Below are 20679 nucleotides of genomic sequence, written 5' to 3' on the forward strand. Positions count from 1 at the left end.
ATTGAACTGGTGATCACAGTTTGAACAGTTGACAGCTATAGGCCTACAGCTTTCATGCTTAAAACATAACTTGGTTTTTAAATTAAAGAGGGATCATACACGAACAACATAACGGGTTAGGGTAACGTAACCCTATTACAACAGAGATCAACAACCTATAACAGGGCCTATGCACAGAATGCAGCTATTCAATACTCATTCTTGCTTAAGAATATGAGCATGTCTACATGCTCAGGGGAGAGGCGGGTGCGGAGGTGATTCACAATCAGGCCAGCTGTAGAGAAGACCCTCTCAGCTGGAATTTGGGCATAAGATGAGGTTTGAGTCTGCGTGATCTGCGTGTAGGGAGGGGCAGCAGCCATATCATTAGCTAGAACTAGCTAGATCGGATGAGCGGAGCAAAACACACCTTTAGACCTAACACACTTAGCTATGGCACTGTCGTATACATTGAATTATTCCATTTGATAATATGTAATCAACTTAGGCACCCCTCCCAAAAAAAAATTCATATCTCATATTCGAATACCTGAATCATTTCTAATATTCGATTAATCGTTCCCATCCTTATTTGATACGTGTCTTTTATTAGCACTAGTCAGAAGACACGCACCCGACACATTAACAGCACATTATCAGTATAATGGTGCAAGTCTAGCTATGTCTTAGCCTCGAAGCACAGCCCGTTACTGTGTAGATGTATTACTTGTCCACGCAATGAGAAAATATTGACTTGTTGTCACTCACTCATTTGATTAGTTTTGTGAGTGATTCTGCTTTTCATTTGTCACCGTGGAAACGTAAATGGGAAAACACAGCAACGGGCTCTTTCTATTCGGTAATGAACCACTCGAGCGTTGCAGACTATCACATCTGGAAAACCTCTCTCTAAGCAGGAATGAATGTCTTTATCACTCACAGTGTATCATTGGCACTTGTCAGCTCAGCGAGAATCCAACATTTGACAGCCCTCCCTCTGCAGAATGTGCAGCTGCGTGGGAAGGATGTACTCCAACAATTTCACTTTGATTTTACAGCTTAGTTGAGTGAGATTTATCAGTATATTTACAGTGTTGGCGAGTTACTCCATTTTCTTTTGTCTGTAATAAGAGCGGCTTACAGCAGTCTGCTGCTGTGTGTGAGCCAGGTCAGAACGAGAGCACCTTACATTTAACCCAGCTGGATTCATCAGTGGCCTTGTTCTTCCAAAAATAATGAGGTAGACAGTAAGGGCTGCCCCAGGCTGCATGTAGGGAGATGATCTCTCTGAACCGGCAAATCATTCCTGTTTTCTATGCTAAAAAGACAGGCTAATGACTATTCTTGATGTGTGCGAGTGCTTTAAATTAACTATCTTTAATTCACAGAAAGATCTAATGGGCTTGATTGTCAAGCTGAGTCGAGGCAGTCGGTGAGAGACTAGCGCCCGGGCGGGGGTAGTGTAATTGTTTTTTCTGGCAGTGGTTCTCTCTGGAACGGATGACTGCACAATCCAGATATGTAAACCAGAAGAAACTGAAAGGCAATATGCTGATACCTTGTCTGTTTCCTCTTGATCAACCTTACCTTTGAGATGAAATTCCTTAGCTTTGCCCAAACACTCTTTTTGATTCTGCTCGACAGTAATGGTTGCTTTAGAAACCTGTGCATGCTCAATTAAGCATTTCAAACGTGTAAATCATATATGGAAAATGGAGATCATTAACTGTGACGGCGCTCCGTAAAACAAAGAGAGGGAGAGTTTAAGACAACAGATGCTCAAAGGGTTTGAATCTGTTTATTGGAGCATGACACTTATTTAGTGCAGCGGAGAATCTCAATGCGCTCATTGTAGACAATGATGCTGTGTCTTGCCAATGCCCTGCCAGTCATCCGTCTCCAGAGGCATTTGCAATATTCATTTCATGTTTTTTTTGCATTCATCCAATCCCCACATTTCTTTGTTTGCTCGAGCCTGGTGTCATTTTCTCAGAATCACGTTGCTTGTTTGCCTGCACAAGACAGCTTATAATGTTTATCAGGCTGTTGCACAATACACTTCCACCTCTTATGTTTCATTAAAAAAAAAAGAAGCCGCTAAGCCCTGCGCCAGTGAAAGAGGAAGGTTGCTATGATAAAGTGAGCTGACTCTATTGGCATGATAAGGATCAACTGAAGACCCACCAGGAAGCAGTTCAGTTTGCAAACACACGGTTTTCGGGGTTAGTGTTTGAGTCAGCGCCGGGGCAAGAATGGACATCTGTCTCCTAGTGATCTATAACGCCCACAATCCCTCCCACAGAGTCGGCTTTGGCACTCGAGCAGTACACCGGTTGCTGTTGTACACCCAGCAGCCACCCACAACAGTGGCTTATCTCACTAGCATAACAAACACCGGCCTAACAAAGAGAATAGAAAGCAATAGGACACACTGCAACAGAGGACCTTAAGAGCGTCGCACCATCATAACTCCACTTCAAAATGGAGGCCTTTGTTCTGAGATTGTTGGAGAGGACATCATAGCAAGGTAGCAGCACATCTTTTCATCCTCAAACACACTCGCTCCCACTCAGTCTGCTGTCGGTGAAGGAGATCCTCCGCCTGATAGGGCTTCAGAGAAAGGTATTCCTCAGGGACGGTCGCTGAGAGATTTCTAGAGCCCCGCCATGCGCTGATTAAAGGAACACTTGTAGATAATCTTTTAAAAATAGGGTACTTATTGCTACAGTGGTGAAGACAGGCGGTTTACTGAAAAAGAAACAAGCGCCCAGATTTAGATTTTTTTTAATGATTATCACCTTGGTACGATCGACAACTCTGCTAAGGTAAATATTTAATGACAGGGCGGCTGAACTAGAGCTGTTACTGACTGCTGGTAAGAAATGGAGCTTCTATTTAGAGCCCTTACTGTTCCATAAAGTCATGGCATTGGTAGACAGCCCAAGGTTATTAGTGTGGTATGAGAGTAGTGTGTGTTTGTGGTGTGTCTGTGGGCTGCTGAAGAGTTCTCACTCACTTTTCTTGCTGCAGTGATATGAGCCAGAGAAATGCACTCAGTGTGTTACTGAGCATTCACTCATGAATCCTTGATGGTGTGTGTGTGTGTGTGTGTGTGTGAGAAAGGTCGGCTAATGCACATCGCCAATTCTATTGAGGCGCACTTCACTTTAACTATTTCCACAAGCGAAACAGCTGTATATTTTGCCCTTCACTACCTTAGTTTCGCTCCGTTTCATATCACATGCTCCCTGCCCTCTGGGTTCTTGTTTGATGTCATTCATGTCATGCAAAATTGATTACGAAGGCTTGCATCAATGCTTGCCGCAATGAAGTTATCACAGTGTTAAGACAGATCTCCCTACATTGATTCTTCTAACCTCACATTGGAGTGAATACACCCTTTTTAAATAGATGTCTGCCTTGAATTTTTGGCTTGGATTATGAAGTGAAGCCTACATTAAGACACAAATGTTACCGCAGAGCTCATTTAAACACTGATCTTGGCTCCGCGTGATTCATCCTGTTTACTCATTACATGATAGCTATGGCGAAAGCAATTACTTTCAGCTTTCAAGTACCTTGCTTTCGGTCACACTGCGGCTCTTATTCATTTCACCGGAGCTCCCAAGGCTCCGTGGTTTCCAATCAGACCAGTGACTGGCGTGCACTAACATCTTGCCTCTTTGTGTAGGAAATAGGTGGGTAAACACAGCATAGTCCTTGAAGCACTTCCCATCGCTGCTATTGGATTACTGGCTTTCTCTCTGGGTCTCATCTGCTCAGATGAGTGCCAAGATCAATGGAGCTCTTAGTGCAAAGCTAATTCGATCAGGACTGGCTTTGCTACTGCTGATCAGAGATTTTTTTTTTTATACGTGAAACAAAAACGTAATCAAGTCGAGCCCATGTCCGATAGCCTGTATTTTCGGCCACTCCAACTCTCATAGACATCAATTAGGAGGCATTTCATATTCATTATTGAATTGTTGAGTCTGCCTGCTGAGAAGAGGTGTGGAGATGGAAGTAGTGAACTGCTGCGTGAAGTGATCCGGACAGTTTTGCTGAGAGTAGCAGGACTGCTGCCTTTTTCAGTCCAGCAGAGCAACTAGTATCATAAATAAGCGAATAGCATGTTTCTTTAGAGGGATGAGGTGTCTCAGGCTTTGACGATGAGCAGAGACAAAAGGGTTGAAGGGCATATTGACCCTCTTGTTCTGGAAAGCGGAAAAGCAGACTCTTCGGTGCCCCCTGTTCCCCATTAATTATTGTTTGATGCAAATAAGGAAGGGAGGGGTGGGGCATGTTATGAAACATAATTATTCATTGCAGCATTTCCCCTCGACGAGCCTTGTTCCCCCTCCCCTTGTGCTCGGTGAGGAAGCTGCCAGAGCTGTCAGTTGAGTACAGCAGGATGTCCCCTCAGCCTTTTAAGGAGGGGACAGGAGGGAGCAGGGTGAAGGGCGCCATTTGCCCGAGTGATATATGAGGAGAGACAGCAATATATTTGAGGAGCTGCTGAAAGAAAGATAGAAGGTCAAGGCACATTACACTCCAGCCATTTATTGGCTGAGCACATAGTCTGACCTGCACTGCAAACACAGTTGCTCAGCAGCAGCAGATTTGTGTTGTTTATATATGTATGTGTATGCTTGTAAGTGTGCGTGTCAATGGCCTACACAGTTTAGATTGACACGTGTGTACACTTGGATGAATGCTGTACTGTAGTGAATATGCTCAGTGGCTTTTTATAAGCTTGCAGATGCAGTGGGAAGCTATTTTAACAAGGCTGTAGCTCCACAAAGGTGTCCTCCTAGATTTCCACTAAGCGACTGCGATGGCAGAAGCACCGGAGGCTGATTTCCTATGCACGAGCACAGCATATGGTGTGCTTAAACACAATGCAAGCAGGGGATTAGTTAACAATTGTGTCTCATAACGTTGTGGTAATTGAGTGCAGTTACTCCGGCGCTATCAATGTATTTCTTCTTCGTTTTTTTTATTCCTAAAATCATTTATTTTATATCTTCTATATTTAAAAAGTGAGTGTTATTGACATAGACAGGCCTAAGTTGTATTTTCATTGTTATTAATGGCCCGGTGATGAGAGGTGAATTCGGAGAGGCTGCCATGGTCAAAGCCTAACATTAACATTCCAGGAATATCTGAGGCTTATTCACAGCAGCTCAGCCTCACAGCCGACTGCGTTCACCTTCACTTTAAAAACTGGCACCAGGCCTTTAGACAGCTACATTGTGTCGGGCAGCATTTTGAATGTGCCACTTTTGTTACACAGTGATCAATTGCAATGTGTAATCCGATATATTGCAGTTGGAATGTGTTTGTAAAGATTACAAATATGCAGCTTGTGTTTGCTTAAGGCAAAGCTCACTATCAGTCAGGGATCAAGTCTCCATTTCACACATGAACAGGCAGAGTTAATCTGTGGATCACTACAGTACACTGCGTCATTTCTAGCCTCTATTCTCATTTGTTCCTAAAAGCTTATTATTTTAGACCCCTGCTGCTAATGGAAAATAGTTACCCTTTGTAGTTGTTGTGTATTGTTAAGGTAAGACCTAAGCATTTGCTTGTGGTCCAGGTAGTAAACTATGCAGGTCAGACACTTTAAAATGAATTGTGTGCATTTGTAGCCTACGTGTGTGTTGGTGTGTGGCACTAAAATGCCACTGCTGCTGTAAGAGGCCCAGTCCCAGTCACTGCATGTTTTATGAGCTGTCCTCAGAGGATATGGGAGCTCTGAGCTCAGATCCTGCTTGTTCCAGCAGCGTTTTCATCACTCCTCCTGGCCACTTCCCCCTAGCTGTTTTTTTTTCTCTTTTTGATGAGGGAGAGGAAACGCATCCAGAATAAGGCAATATTTACAACACAGACCTGTCTGTAGCTGTAGCGTGGCTAGTTTCATGGAGGCCCTACAGACTCATGATTCATTATACCCCCCCCCCCCCCTAGACACTGCAGAGGGTGCTATCCCTCTGCCTAGGATCACTGGCCTGCACGACTGAGATGGTGGATGACAGGCCCGAACGCTACACTGAATATTCCACTCTCCTCGTCACCTCCACCGCCGACTGCTTTCTTTTTCCTTGAACAAACACATCTCCAACCGGTTCACTGACGCTGTCTATTTACAGTGCTCACACATGGACTCGTTGGGTTATAGCTCTGCTTGCTAGAATGCTGAAATTAGCATGGAGGGTGGCAAACAAAAGAGGAGGTAAAATCCTTTGTGTTGATTTTGCTACGGCAGTTAATCGTGGTTGGTCGGGTTTCAGTTTGTGTTTTGATGAGAGGCGTTTGCATATCAAATAATAGCCCTTCCTAATTAGAGGTAATACCATCCTTTGGTATCTCGAGGTGGAGGTGTTTTTTGGCTCGCATCATTATAAGACATTGAATAGAGGGAGTCACCTCCCCCCCCTCCCCGTCCTTATCCAACCCGACCATCTGCTCGAGAACAGGGAAGAGTTTGCCACCACATAGCTAAATAATTAAGGCGGAAAAACGGTTTTGTGTGCTGACCTAATGGCTTTGTTTTTGGTAAATGTTCTTGAAGACATCCTTCAGTGCCCCTGCCTGCCTGCGCTGTCAGTCTGAAACCTCAGAGCTGTCTTATCCGTCACTCATCTATTTATGTTGCTTTTTGCCTCTGTGCTGGAACGTCACTGTGTGGCATAGTGATTAGAGGAGCTGGAGGATATAGAGCAGCCATATGAACACATTTCCTCCTTACCCACGCTCATTTAGACTACCAGTTGGAGTCGAACTGACTGATAGGATCATTAAGCAGAGCTTGGAAGAAGAGTGGGGATGTTTGATTGCAGAATATCAGTGCAAGTGGTGCATGATTGAGTGCTCAAATACTTAAATCTCAAGAGTCCTTTCACTCCAACATACGACAAAATCACTGTTACTTCCCCCCCCCCCTTTCCCAGTAAATCTTTTAACTATACACATCTGATTGAGAAAATATCATGCAACTCAATTTCCCCTCCCTCTTTCACAGCTCTGCTCCATTTTATAGAGATAAATGCACGAAGAAACATATATGATACAGATATTTAAGTGCAAGTCAGGCCTGCATGTGTCCCTAGTGCGTATTTATATCTCTCCTGACCCCAGCTTTACCTCTGAGTACGTTTCCATTACAACAGGATAATTCACCAAAAAATTGAATTGTCAGTGCCTCTTGGGAGGTAAAAGACACTAGAAATCCTTTCAAATCAGACACTTTATTCACACTGCAAAATAAGCAGCCCACAGATCTACAGGCAAACTCAATTAATAGCCACCTTCATGATAGCGCTGTGTGCCGCCACATACCTCACATTCTGCTGCCTCTCTTATCAATGACACATTGGGAGAGGTCCTTTACTGGCCGGCTCACAATTACATTTCTCAGGAGTGCCTCGTCCAAAGGAAAAGGGTAGGTTGACAATAGACAACCCTGGCATTTCCCTCAGGAGCCGTGTCTAAACATGATGCCCGGTGAAGCAGTCAGAGCTGCTGAAATAGCCTTCAGCTTCCTCCTGCCAGACTGAGAGGGACTGCGTCTTCAAGTAGCTGGTATTAGGCTGCGAAATGAAGTCCTGCTCACACCCTGTAGATAATGGACACCTTGGGTTGTGGAGGGGCCCCCTCAGGGCCATTTGGAGCTCTCAGAGAGAGCACACAAACAGGGACTAGAGGAGGATTTAGCTTTCCTTTAGAGATGGAGGGAAGGCTTAAAGCCTGTGGAGCGCTGAGTCTGATCCTCGTGTCTGTGGTTGAAAGTATCTGTGGACTGTTGGACAGAGAATATGTTAGACTTATTGGTATCCTGCTATATTGAAGAAAGAAGGTAACTAAAGCTATTCTCTGCCCAGGGAGATTTTGTATATTGTCCTTATGTTTCTAGACAGTGATAGTTTATTGTTGCACACGGTGTCATAGTGCATGAGAATCTGTTCTCGTGCAGCCAAGCTTTTCCTTTTACCGTGGTAGTCTCTAGGCAGGTTTAAATGTTGATGTTGGAAAGCCCCAAGCAATCTTTTCTCGAGCGTGGCTTTTACCTACTAAACTAACCCCGGATGCCGACTAAAAATAGATGCTTTGTGAGCACTGCTTTAGCAGAGGGAACAAAGATTTAGTTACTCATCAGTGAATTGAAAAACAAGTGGAGCAGACAATTGTCTTTGCCCTGCCAATGTGAACTAAAACAGAGATGGCCTCGGAGAATAGAGTAGGCCATGATTGCAGCAGGTAAGACAAAGCAGGCAGCGTGCAGAGACCACAGAGAATCCCTCGTGAAGTGGCCTACCCCTCGCCTCCAGCTGAGCCTTTCACTGTGCTGTTGTTTCTGAGGGGCTGGGATGGCAGCTTAGATTAGGTCGTACAGAGTAATGGATTGGAGCTGATAAAAACCTGCTGCAGCTCCACATCACCACAGCTAGGATCCGTGCACTGCTGAGGATCTGGCTGGTTTATTCGGATCAATTTGAGTTGCCCTCATTGTTAATAACCCTGGTATATCCATGCTAACATTGTTCTCCTCTAATCTGTATTCAGGCGAGAATTTCATTCAATCCTTTTGCAAAGCCCACCCTAAATCACATTTTGAATTTTCTACTTCATAATTCTCCAATTGAATATGCCATGAATGACTTCTTTAGTGACTCTCCCTAAACCGATTGGATCGCTGGGTGGGTGACATTGTTGTTAAAATCTACTTTGCATTTAAATGTAGACATTTCTATATGTTTTATATAAAGCTTTATGAAATAATGTCCAATATGTGCACATTTACAATCCAAGATAATGAATTACAAAGATTTGGCATGATACAAATAAAAAAAAGCAATACGGCTCTATAGGTACTGATGCAAAGCGTGTTCATTTGGAGGTTTATCCTTGGACAGGTTTTGATTAAAACTTCAGCGATGAGCTTGGATGTGGGTAAATGTGGGAGTGATTGGAATGAATAAAACATAGCTTTTCAAAAGGCTGTTTAGAAAATGAAGAGAGAGCAAAAACAAACTGGCTGTGTTTAGGAACAGAAAGCTGCTGTGTGGCCATTGTGGGGGATGATGTGTTAATCGAGCCACAAACGGTGTGGTTTTTCAGGCCAGAGGTCTCATTTAAACAGCCTTGGAAAAGAGAAATGTATTTGCGCAGGGTCCTGCTGGCTGCTAGTCCTTGACACCATTGCAGTAATGTAAATTGTGGATTAGGGTGACGTTGCCTGAGACCCCCTGAACCCCTCTTCAGCCACTACCCCCTCCTTCTCTTTTCCATTAAGACAGCTGGTATCTTTCAAAGGGTCCTGGCCCAGTGATTGATGTGTAATAGCTCCAAGCCTCACCTGCCCCCTCGCAGCGTTATTCATCGGCCCGGCAGCCAGCGCTGCTTTCCACTAAGCACTTTGTTTCCCCGGCTGTGGGTGGAGAGCCTTCCCCCTCGCTTTCTCTCTCTGTCTCACTTTCTCTTTTCTTCCCTGTCAGCCATCAATACATTATGACTTTTCATTGCCACAGTGTTACCACTTCACTTCACACTGAGTCACTCCTTTTTACTCACGCAGTTTGTTTTTGCAACTCGCTCTTTTATCTGCATCAGACGACAGCTACTGATGTGCAACAAATTAACCACAGACACTGGGACATAATGTTAATTGACTAGTAAAAGACAATTAAGAGCGAGCGCATGTCCGTGTGAGGAATTTTGTAAGTACAATCATGTTAACGTCAGCAAGGTAATTGGATATACAGACTTTGTAATGAGGCAGTTGTGTAAAGTGTATCCAGATGCAAACTAATAGCACCTAGATTGTAAAGATACTTATGGAGGCTTTTAGCAGTCCACAACATCAAAGGAAAGCGGGCCAGCCCTCCATCCGCAGCAGTTCAGGGTCCTCGTTGCTCTCGCTGGAAGAGGCTTATGTTACTGATTAGAGGGAAGAAGAGGTGCTTAGCTCATACACAGATTCTGGCAGCTCCCAGGATTAGAACTGTGCTATCAAATGTTACCTTCATCAATGTTTTCATGTTCCTCACACCTCCCAGGCATGCTGCTGGATATGGACACAGGAGGGGGCACAGTATGTATTTTGGCACACCAATGGAGGTGTATATCTGCCATGTGTGCGTGTGTCCGCCCTTACACAATGCATGAAAACTCTCGAGCCCTCACGTCCACGGTGTGTACAAATGTGTGTGTGTGTGTGTGTGTATATGCTGGCAGCCCAGTGGTCGCCGTGGTAACTCATCATTAGGTGATTAATGGGGCTGTGACGAGGCTGCGGTTTAATCAGGCCCGGTGTTTGTGTTGAAGCCGACGACAAGAGCAGCTGCCCTGTCAGTTGGTGTCTGCTCACGAGATGACAGCACCCGCTGCTGAGGAGCGCTGTAGTCAAACGCCCTTCATTGTGTGTGGATACGTGTGTCTCTGTGTGTGCCAACATCCTTTCTTCTACCTTTTTTCTTTCCCTCTATCATTACACATTTTGTGAGAGTCCTCTCAATAAATGCACTTGCAGACATGATGTGTCATTTTCACTCAAAGTCTGCTACCTGGCTCAATTACCCCCCCTCCCCCCTTTTTTTCACTCTCCAACCCGGATATCACCACCATGGTAACGTAGTGCTGATTGCCTGGTCTGATCCCTCTGGGGGCTGTAATAACTATTTCTAGTTAATTTGTTGCGGTGGGGGTGGAGGGGTAAACACTGGCAGTAAATGAGAAGCCTCCCTTGTAGGCACAGTGTGATTGGGCAGTGTGGAGCAGAAGGCGTGCTGTTTTAGCTTTTCCGACTTCACTGTTTATGGAGGATTTCATTATGGCATGAGAGAGCAGTAGCTGGGTTCCTTTTTTCTTACGATAGCTGAAAATGGCAGCAGACCGGCCGTGGTAAATGACTGACTCAGCCTCTCCCCTCTCCCTTTCCGTACCCAGCGGACTGCTGTATTCTTCCCTCCAGAGCTGTCACTTTATACTAACACAGTGGTGACTGTCAGCCAGGGAGGAGGGTGGGGTGGGGTTCAGTCCAGTAAGCCAGAGTACACACACACACACGCACACGCACACACACACACACACAGACAGACACGTGCACAGATGAGTAAAAATTGAGCCTGGTGTCATCACAGATGGTCTGCAGAGAAGCTAGCCAGTTAACTCCGTCATTGAGTTTTATGCTGCGTCTCCCGTGGCATTGCAAACGACAAGCAGAGTCTTGTGCGAAAAGCCCCTCGATACATTATCTCTGAGGAATTCTATTGGCTGCCAGCCTCATCCTCAATGCAGCACTAGCTCTTTATGCTTATTCACTTACGACTTCCCTTAAGCTTATTGTGTTACAGCGCTTGTCGTTGTGGTTTTTCTCATTTTTTCTTTAACAATTTCTACCCTTTAATAAATCTGTTTTACTGCCTCTCTGGAAGAATTGAAATCTGTTTGAGCAGGAAGCTCAGAGATGCTGTTCTTTGATAAAGCTACTCAGTGCTCTCCAGAGTATACATGATTGTTGAGGGGAGTGCCAACAATCACTGTGATGTTGAGAAGAGTCAGCACAGCTGCCTGATCTCTGGGAACTAATCTTGTATTTCTCACCCACAAAAAGATATCCACCAGCACAAAACAAGCATTTCTAATTGTAGCTTATTAACTGTAAGGATAGTGGTTTTTGACATGGATATATGCTAATTGTCCTTTTTCTCTTGTCCACAGCTTTTCTGAAACACTGGGGTTGTTGGTGTGGCCAAATTTTCCCTGGATTTGACTGGTAAATTCAGAAGACTGAAGCCCAGGCTCACAGTCTACCTTTCACGGAGGCCCAGCCGTGAGAGGACTGAGGAAGGCACGTGGCGGATCATGACGGCCGACAAAGAGAAGGAGAGGGAGAAAGAGCGGGACAGAGATAGAGACAGGGATAGGGACAAGAGAGAGTCTGGCAAGTCTCGCCGGCTGGACGCCGACCGTGAGAGCGAGAGCTCCAGGCCCCGACGCAGCTGTACGCTGGAAGGCGGGGCCAAGAACTATGCAGAGAGCGACCACAGTGAGGATGAGGACAACGAAAATGGCACCCCAGGTGGAGTGAACGGCATGGGCGAGGAGGCCGGCAAGAAAGGCAAGAAGAAGACGCCTAAAAAGAAATCACGCTACGAGCGCACAGAAAACGGAGAAATCACCTCCTTCATCACAGAAGACGATGTTGTTTACAGACCCGGAGGTAAGTCCTCGCCATGGCTAATGTAATGTTACTGATAGTCAACTTCTTAACATCCCATTCACTATATCGAACTTTGTTATACCTAAGAATTCAATGAATGTTCTTAAATCTCAGTTGCAATACGCTGCAGAGTTATCGCAGCTTCTCCAGAGTAGCAGCTCTCTACCAGCAGAAGCTCTCCCTCAGGCTAGAGGCCAATGCATCATGCAATCAATTTCAAGTTGACCCAGTCTCTGCTTCGTCTTAGCCTAAGTCAATAAAGCAAAGTGGTGCTTCACTAGATGATGTGATAGTGACGACAGCCATGATAATGATTTCATCCAAGCAGCATCTGACTCACCGAAAGAATGCTTCTCTGGGGCAAACCTGTACTCTAGTTTCCTGTAGAGATGTTTAAACTGCAGTGCAGTGTCTTTATTATGTCTGATGCAAAAAAGAGGGCCAACCTTTTCCGCAGCTGTAAACATAGCCTCTCTTTCACCTACTGTTTAAAAAATGCTTATATTAGCGAGGGGAATGTCAACACTCACTGCCAGGAGTATGCCAGGATATCTATTCATGTGTGTGTAGACGGTTCTCGCTGCTACCACCTTGCAACTTAATTATTGCCGCCGTCATAGCCTTTTCGTTTATCTAGCAGCTAGCAAAAGGTCAAGTAGCAGGGGGCGGCCCACATTGCTTTGGTACTTAATATGAAGATGTAGAAAATTACAGCCAGTGTCTGAGGTGATTTTCTTCTCCACCTAGCTACCCATACACACAAAGATTCAGCCCTGCTTTTTCTTTTCAACAACTAAAGAGACAATTTGGAGTAGGTGCAGTGAAACAGCCTGACCCCCCCACCCCACACTCTCCTTCTAGCTGCGTAATCTTGTCGGCTAAATCATCTCTGCTCTGGTATCAGTGGAGGTCCTCAAGCAAGCAGTCACACTGAACCCAAGTGTTGTTGTTGCTCACTCGCTATTTCTGTAACTCTCTGCAACTGACTGCATTCAAGCATTTTCTTGCGCCGCATTTCATGTTTAATAGAGAGAGCACCGGCGCTTTGTCTCATACTTAACCATGCGGAGAGGGGGGAGTAGAGTGAGGGGGTTATAAAAAAAAACGGAGGCAGTCAGTCACATCAGTGAAACATTCAAAAGGCATATAAACAAAGTCAAGCGTCTCGGTGGATTAGCCCTGCCGAATATTTATATTTCCACATCCAAGCACAAAGTACTGACAGTGTGTGGTGGATGGGTAATATTTATGTTTCATGTCTTCTCCTTCAATTAGTTAGACAGGCCTAAAACAGCCGAGTGCCACAGCCTGCCCCCGCCACAAAGACTGGAGCTGCTATTAGATTGGTTTGGATTAGGGATGAGCCAGGATTGGGTAGTGGGTGGCCCCATCGTCAGTACACTAGTTTGTAATTTACCTCCTATTGTCAACGCCGAAGATCCTCCACCTCAGCCACTGACCTCCTGCTGTCTCCTCTGTTCATTGTTCAAGTGATAAGATGTGTGTGTGCATGTGTGTGCATGTGTGTGTGTGTGTGTGCATGCGTGTGTGTGCATGTGTGCGTGTGCAGTGCCTGTTTTCCTCCTCCTGCTTGGTCAGTGCTGGCAGCCTTCTTGCAATCAGATTTGATGTGTGCAGCTTAGGCAGCCACAAAGCCTGCAATGGATTATGCTTTACTAAATGTTAAATCGCTTTATAGCCGTCTAGTGACACACAATATGTAAAACTAACCACCCCTGGAGAGGGATTTGCACCACCCCAGACAGGGGGGAGAGGGAAGAAGTCAGTAATGATAAGCGATGCAGAAAAGGAAAGAAAATGTGAACCAAAATACTGTTTGGATTGCTTTTGTGTCAGGGAGTTTTGAAAACATAAAGGCCCATGTCATTACAAAATAAATAACAGTTAGGCTGGTATTGAAAGGTCTGCACACTCCCAATCTCCAGCCACCTTCCAATCTCTCTGCTCAGTCTTTCTATCCCTTGAAGATGGCTTCAGGCGGCTTAGTGCACATCGATTGGAGGAGGAAGGCTGGAAGGAGACGTGCAATCAGCCAATAGCTAGACCTGCAGTTAACTGTAGCTCTGCTGCTGTTATGAGAGGATGGAGGAGTGTGTCTGGGGTGGTGTCCAGCGGACTCTGTCCCGGGACAATGGTACGGCCGGGTGCTGAGGTGAACAGCCTGATGCGGGGGAAACAGACATGCCTAATCGATGTTTCCCCTGTGGCTGAGCTCTCTCCACTTCCCCAGGACCGGTCAGGCACCTCCAGAGCCTGTTCTCTGCACTCGCCCCCCCACCCCATATTATAGATCCCCTCTCTGGAGATTATACACACTTCCATGGGAGGATCAATATGAGACACCCTTGGAGCAAAGAGACGAACAAATACACGGTACTCTGATAAGCAGTATTTCTGCACATTGAACAGTATAAATGCTCCCACAAACGCGTTCCCAGCGTGCTTATAACAGTCACAGACACGCTTCATATCGATAACAAGCACACTCCTTCAACACACACAGGCTCAGTCCAGCACGCACAGCACTAAACACATTGCTCATCCCTTCTCTCCACTGCAGCAGGACTCTGCCTGGCTCTGCAGGCGGCTGGTTGCCATAGCATGTCTCCTTCCTTCCTAACTGACTGGCTGGCTGCTCTGTTTAAAATGGAGAGAGCTAATGGAAACCACCTGCCCCCCCCCCCACTCCTTCTGCCCCTTTACCTCGCTTTTATGTCACACAACACTACTGCCTCAGCCGGCCCACTTACTTTCAGGGAGATAATGACAAGATTTGATTGGATTCAGTAATTTCTTCTTTGAAAGTGATAGGTTAGTGTAGTGCAGTGTATTATACAGAGCTAGTCTGAGAAAAACACCTTGTGTGTATGAGTGTTGGGGGAGCAGTTGATGTGGACAGCTGGCGCTTCTTTCCGCAGCCACCACAGAACCCTGGGGAGTGTGTGTGTGTGTGTGTGTGTGTGTGTGTGTGTGTGTGTGTGTGTGTGTGTGTGTGTGTGTGTGTGTGTGTGTGTGTGTGTGTGTGTGTGTGTGTGTGTGTGTGTGTGTGTGTGTGTGTGTGTGTGTGTGTGTGTGTGTGTGTGTGTGTGTGTGTGTGTGTGTGTGTGTGTGTGTGTGTGTGTGTGTGTGTGTGTCGTGTGTCACTGTACGCTCACAGTGTAGCAGGAGTATGTCTGTCACACATGTAGAGCTAGATAACCAGCGCCCCCTCCTCCTCCTTTCCTTCTAACTCAGGACCAATTGTTGGCAGTCACACAAACCTGCCATGTTCTTTGTGTATTTTCTTTTTTCTTTTTTTAATATATGTCGGCTGTAATTTTCCTCACGTCATATATAATGATTATCGCCTTGACTGCTTATTTGGATAGGCGGGGACATTCAGACGCTTGGGACAAAGGGTTGGGGGAGTATTTCTTCAAAGGATCAGTTCATCCTAACATTTAAAATGCGTATTCTTCCTCTTACCTGTAGTGCTCTTTATCAATCTAGTTTGTTTTGGTGTAAGTTGCAGAGTATGAGGCGTAGAGATATCTATCTTTCATTGAATATAATGAAACTAGACGTCACATGACTTGAGGTGCAAAAACTACATTTGAAAAAGATTTATTTATTTTTCCAAACCCAGTTGTTACGATAAGCAACACACCTTTTTTTAAACATTACTCATGTTAGAATTGTTTTTATTCTATCAAACTACATCTTCCAATATAAATTGTTTATAATACAATAGCATTTTCAAGTGTCTCGCTTTACCAGGACAGCCAGCATAGGGGCTTAGCTGACTGACCTATTCTCTGCTGTTGCTCTAGAACCAAACCTTTAGATATCGTTACATTATGCCATTTGGAGCACAATGACCTTTACCTTTTAAACGTGAATTATAATGAATGTACCCTAGAATTGAAACCTCAAAAGGGCCTTTTTTCCGATGGATGTTCTATTCAGAGTAAAATAAAACCATTTCATGGGAACACAACCCATTTGAATTCTGCTTTCAGTACAGATCCTCTTGAGAAGCCTGTCAAATATTCAGTATGTGTTGGATCGGTTATCCAAGAGCCAAGACACCGTAGGCTGGAGCTCAATTAGCATTGCACATCCAGTGTGCTAAAAAGGCTAGCTATGTTTACAGTCAAGCTAACAATTGGGAAAAGCCCTTGGAGTCATCTCATATTAAGAAATAGCAGTGTGAATCTGTAGCATGTCACTAACTGAAGCGATCTATTTTTAAAAGCCCTCTCTGCTCTCTCATCTCTCCATACGCTGGAGACTCTGGGAAAAGGGCTTTTTAGTGAAATCCAACCACCTGCCGACTGCTAAATGAGAAAGCGTGGGCTAGCCGAGAGGGAAAGGAGAGGAAGAAGAAGGGGGGATTGTCAAAGAGCCTCTGTTCTCCCTTAGGAGCTCAGTCAGCTGTAGGCCTGCCCTATTGTAGAGAGCTGATGCTATCGCTTGCCAGGTATTTCCCTCTTGCTTTTCCAGTGTGAAGAAGCGAGAGTTGTTGGGCTTGTGGCTGAGGAGAGAGGAAGGAAAGTTGGGAACGAATCAAAGTGTCCGTGTGCCTCAAGGCCTTGACTGCCTGTCACGCTCCCCCACTGGGACCGGCCCAGCAGGAAGTGGCACAAGGCAGCCTTGGTCATCAGCCGGTCTCCCTCCCAGAGCTGCTGCTGGATCAGTAATAACACCAGTCTCCGTCTTTGGGCCATGCTCTCTGTATCTTGGCCCTCCAGTCCCCTCACACCCCTGTGGTTCCATTATTGCATTCCTTGTGCTATTTAATTTTAGGATCAGTACACTCAAGGGGGTAGCTCTGCTAAAGCCTTGCACTACTTCACTGTGTGTGTGTGCGCTCTGCAAGTTTGAGCCATGCACCCCTTTTTTTACAATGCAGGTGCGTCCTGCCTCATGGCTAACAGTAACCACCTGCAGGCCCGGCTTAAACAAGCTGTGTTTAGCTGATCTCATCCCACAGTACCAACCACCCGCCCAACCACTGTTTACAAAATATTGGCATTTACAACCGTGTTCAGAATGTGACTCTTCCATTGTTGGCGCCTCGTTAAAAAAAAAAAAGGCTGATATTATCTAAGAACTCCCCCCCCCCTCCGCTGAAACGCTGCAGCAAATGAAACAGCATCTTATTTAGTTTGATACAGAGAGTAGGACACGGCTCTTTTGCTGAGGCTAGGTGTGTTTTAGATTAGGCATGCTTGGCAGCCATGAGAGAATGGCTGGCTGAACAAAGAGCTACAGCTGAGAAAATTGCTGTGTGTGTGTCATGAGGTTACAACAATGAACATTCTGTCGTCTGAACTCAGCAGTGACAATGTAATTGGAGAAACAGTGACCGCCAGGATCAGGTGTCAGTGCCACTGGCATCACGATTATCTCCCCGTGTCAAAGTATTGAACTTTCTCTGCTCTCGATCTGTCTGGGTGGTGGCAGTGGATCGTGGGGTGGAGAAGAAGTTAACAGCTGCAGAGGGAGTGAGAGCACTCTACTACAAAGGCCCCGCTGTGGTCCTCCCTCCTACAGCGAAGCCTACATCCATCCAACGAGCACACACTTCAACCCCAAAGAAAACCGCCCATCCCCCCACGTAGACCCCAGCCACAACCACACCTCTCGTCCCTCCCCTTTTCCACTTCTTCTCCACTTGAGCGAGGAGACCCACTTCCAAATGCACAAAATGGCAGGAATGTCTAACAAGCAAGGCAGACCCCCGGAGAAACCCTGTGGCCCGCTTCGACAAGCCTCCCCTCCACCCTCACCCCACCAAACCTCCCTGAGCTCCGTTGCCTCCTTTTCGTTCGAACGGCTGAGTCTGGTGCATTAAGTGGGTTTTAACTTTCACATTCACAGAGATTCACGTTCTAGTCGTTTTCAGAGAAATACCCTTGAGGTACATTTTATGTGCCCAGAATGAATTCAAAATGTGCTCTTGACGTTGGAAGAATAGACTTGTGTGCTGATTCAACTAGATACTGCTCTCTCTTTTTTCCCACCACCTTTCTTTTTCACTCTCGCAGTCAACTCTTTATGCCTGGTGGTGCGCTCTGGGGTGCAGACACAGAGATCTGGCCCCTCTAAATGAATGTGCCGATGAGGTGAAGGGACACTAAACCCTAATTCCTTCGATTTGACTCCTCCGAAACATGTCATCTCATTTAGATTAGTCTCTTTTGTTCTCAGCCCTCCCCCTCCCCCTCTTATTGCTCCCTCCTCCTCTATCCGCTTCTCTCCGTCTCTCTTAACACACACACACCACACCACTGTTGCTCAAAGATCACACAATAGCACTGATGGATATTTTCATTCATGTTATCTTGTAAATGACTTCCAGGGATGGTGTAGAGGAGGGTGAAAAGGAGGGAGAGGGTAAAGCGAGAAGAGGGCAGTAGTGAGAGAGATATAATGCGTCACTCAGAGCCAGCAAGGGCAATAAACCCCCCCTCCCCTTGGAACAGCTCATTCAGCAGATAACAAGCCCACCCTGGGGTTACACACACACACACACACACACACACACACACACACACACACACACACACACACACACACACACACACACACACACACACACACACACACACACACGCTCTCAAAAACAAAGGCCATGATGTCACAGACGCACTCGTACACAGCAGCCCCTCTACAAATGGTATCTTGGGTGTCAGAGCCATTTAATATCTTTGCTACCCCTCTTTTCCTCTGCAAGCGGTAAGATAAACCACAGCCAGATCGATAACTCTGTTGACACAAACAAATAAATAACAGATGATGGCACTGTCAGTCTCTGAAAAAAGCTTGGCTGCTCATGTTTTGTTAGGGAAAGTGGAGCCGAGTGTTTGTGCAAGGAACAGCTCAGCATTTGTGTGGGTGAAATGAGCACAGGCACGTTGTGTTGTCAGTGCAAATGTTACCTATGGTAGCTTTTTTGAAACGAAGCTTAAGATAGTATCTGTCTCTATGGCCTTTTGTGTGTATGTTTGTTAATGTGAGCGAGAGTGCTTCGCTCTGCTGCACCAACAACAGGCCAAACCAGTAGTCAAATAGCTTGGTGCAATGCTTCCATCTGTAAGCAAGGTCAATGTGTGTTGTACATTTAAATCAATTAAGTGTCGGTGGCTTTCAAATGCTTTTCCTGTCAAACAAACAAGAACTGTCCTTTACAGATTATTATTTAAACTAAAAAACATCTTTATTTTTCTCTTTGTTTGATCACGCCTGGTTTTGTGTTTCAGCTAAAAGCAAAAGGTGAATGGGAGACTATTATGCTAATGTGCCTTTTGTGGATTCAAATCTCTTTTTCTCTAATAATTCTAACCCTTGGCTGTTTCTTGAAAGTACTGTGGCAGGCTTAGCTGTAACCATTAGCCGTGTCCCCCACCCCCCCGTCCCTTTCTTCTCCACAGAAGTGGCTGTGTGTTTTTGTCCTCTGCAGCGTGAATGTTTTTGTTAAGGGGATGAGGGTTCGCGACCTGGCCATACCACCAGTCACATTCAATTTAGCAGCACAGCCGGCCAGGGCCACCTCCTCTCGTACAATGTGAGCGGGCTGCTTTAACACTTGGGAGGGTTATGTAATTTGGCAACATTTTTAAAACCTGAGGTGAATTCTTTTTTTTGGGTCTCATTGCTAAGCTAACTAAAATGTTGCTGAACATGTACCGTATAGCTGCGATGACAGGAGATGTCATTTTGTAGGAAGGGGGCGGGGTTAAAGCCAGTATTACTCACTGGTGTATAAAAAGTGGAACAATAACATAATTCCCCTTGGGCGTAATGTTTGCTTTGGAAAGGCAACCTTGTAGCGCTCCAAAAGTCCTTAATCCTATTACTCACATTCCAATTGAATTTGACTCGAGGAGAAAAGTGTCTTTTCAGCAGAGGTAATGGCAAGCAGAATCATCTATTACTGACTCTATGTGGAAGCTTTGGGAAGTGTGAACATCTTCTTTCAAGTTAACCTATTTTCCCTTTTCCTCTCCCTTGCAGATTGTGTGTACATTGAAAGTCGCCGGCCCAACACTCCCTATTTCATTTGTAGCATTCAGGATTTCAAGCTGGTGAGTACATCTTCACTTCCTGTGTGTCCGGTTTTGTGACCTTGTGTCCTTGAACTGGCCTCAGTTTCACCACTAATCTGCTCACCCATCCGTGTCACAAGCTGGAAAACAAACCACTGCTCTTCCTAGTGAGCAAGAATTCCTGAAGATATCAGGGCTCCAATGTGGCGTGTAATAAGGAGATTCTGGTGCACAGTTGCACATTTTTGTAGACTGATTAGAATACAAATCATAGTGAAATGTAATTTATAATCAGTTTGTGTCCGGAGTTTTTTTTTTTTTTAAAGGGTTGTGTGGAAAAAAATCCCTCTGAGAATCAGGCTTGAATATTAAGCACCTTTACGATCCACTGGCAGTGTAATAATGCCTGAAATGGAAATAAAGATG

General features: G+C 45.4%; 1 protein-coding gene across 1 annotated transcript in view; it reads left to right on the forward strand.

The window, feature by feature from the left end:
• The window catches only part of LOC104966376 (arginine-glutamic acid dipeptide repeats protein-like), a 26122-nt gene extending 5791 nt beyond the window's left edge, over positions 1-20331 (forward strand). The window contains exons 2-3 of the mRNA XM_010795563.1: positions 11701-12202; positions 20222-20331. Coding sequence (XP_010793865.1) covers positions 11845-12202; positions 20222-20331 — 468 coding nt within the window. The 5' untranslated portion in view covers positions 11701-11844. The remainder of the gene's footprint in view (positions 1-11700; positions 12203-20221) is intronic.
• The last annotated feature ends 348 nt before the right edge of the window (positions 20332-20679 follow it).

This window comes from Notothenia coriiceps, unplaced genomic scaffold (assembly GCF_000735185.1).
Source record: "Notothenia coriiceps isolate Sejong01 unplaced genomic scaffold, NC01 NC01_scaffold00037246, whole genome shotgun sequence".
NCBI classification, from domain to species: domain Eukaryota; kingdom Metazoa; phylum Chordata; class Actinopteri; order Perciformes; family Nototheniidae; genus Notothenia; species Notothenia coriiceps.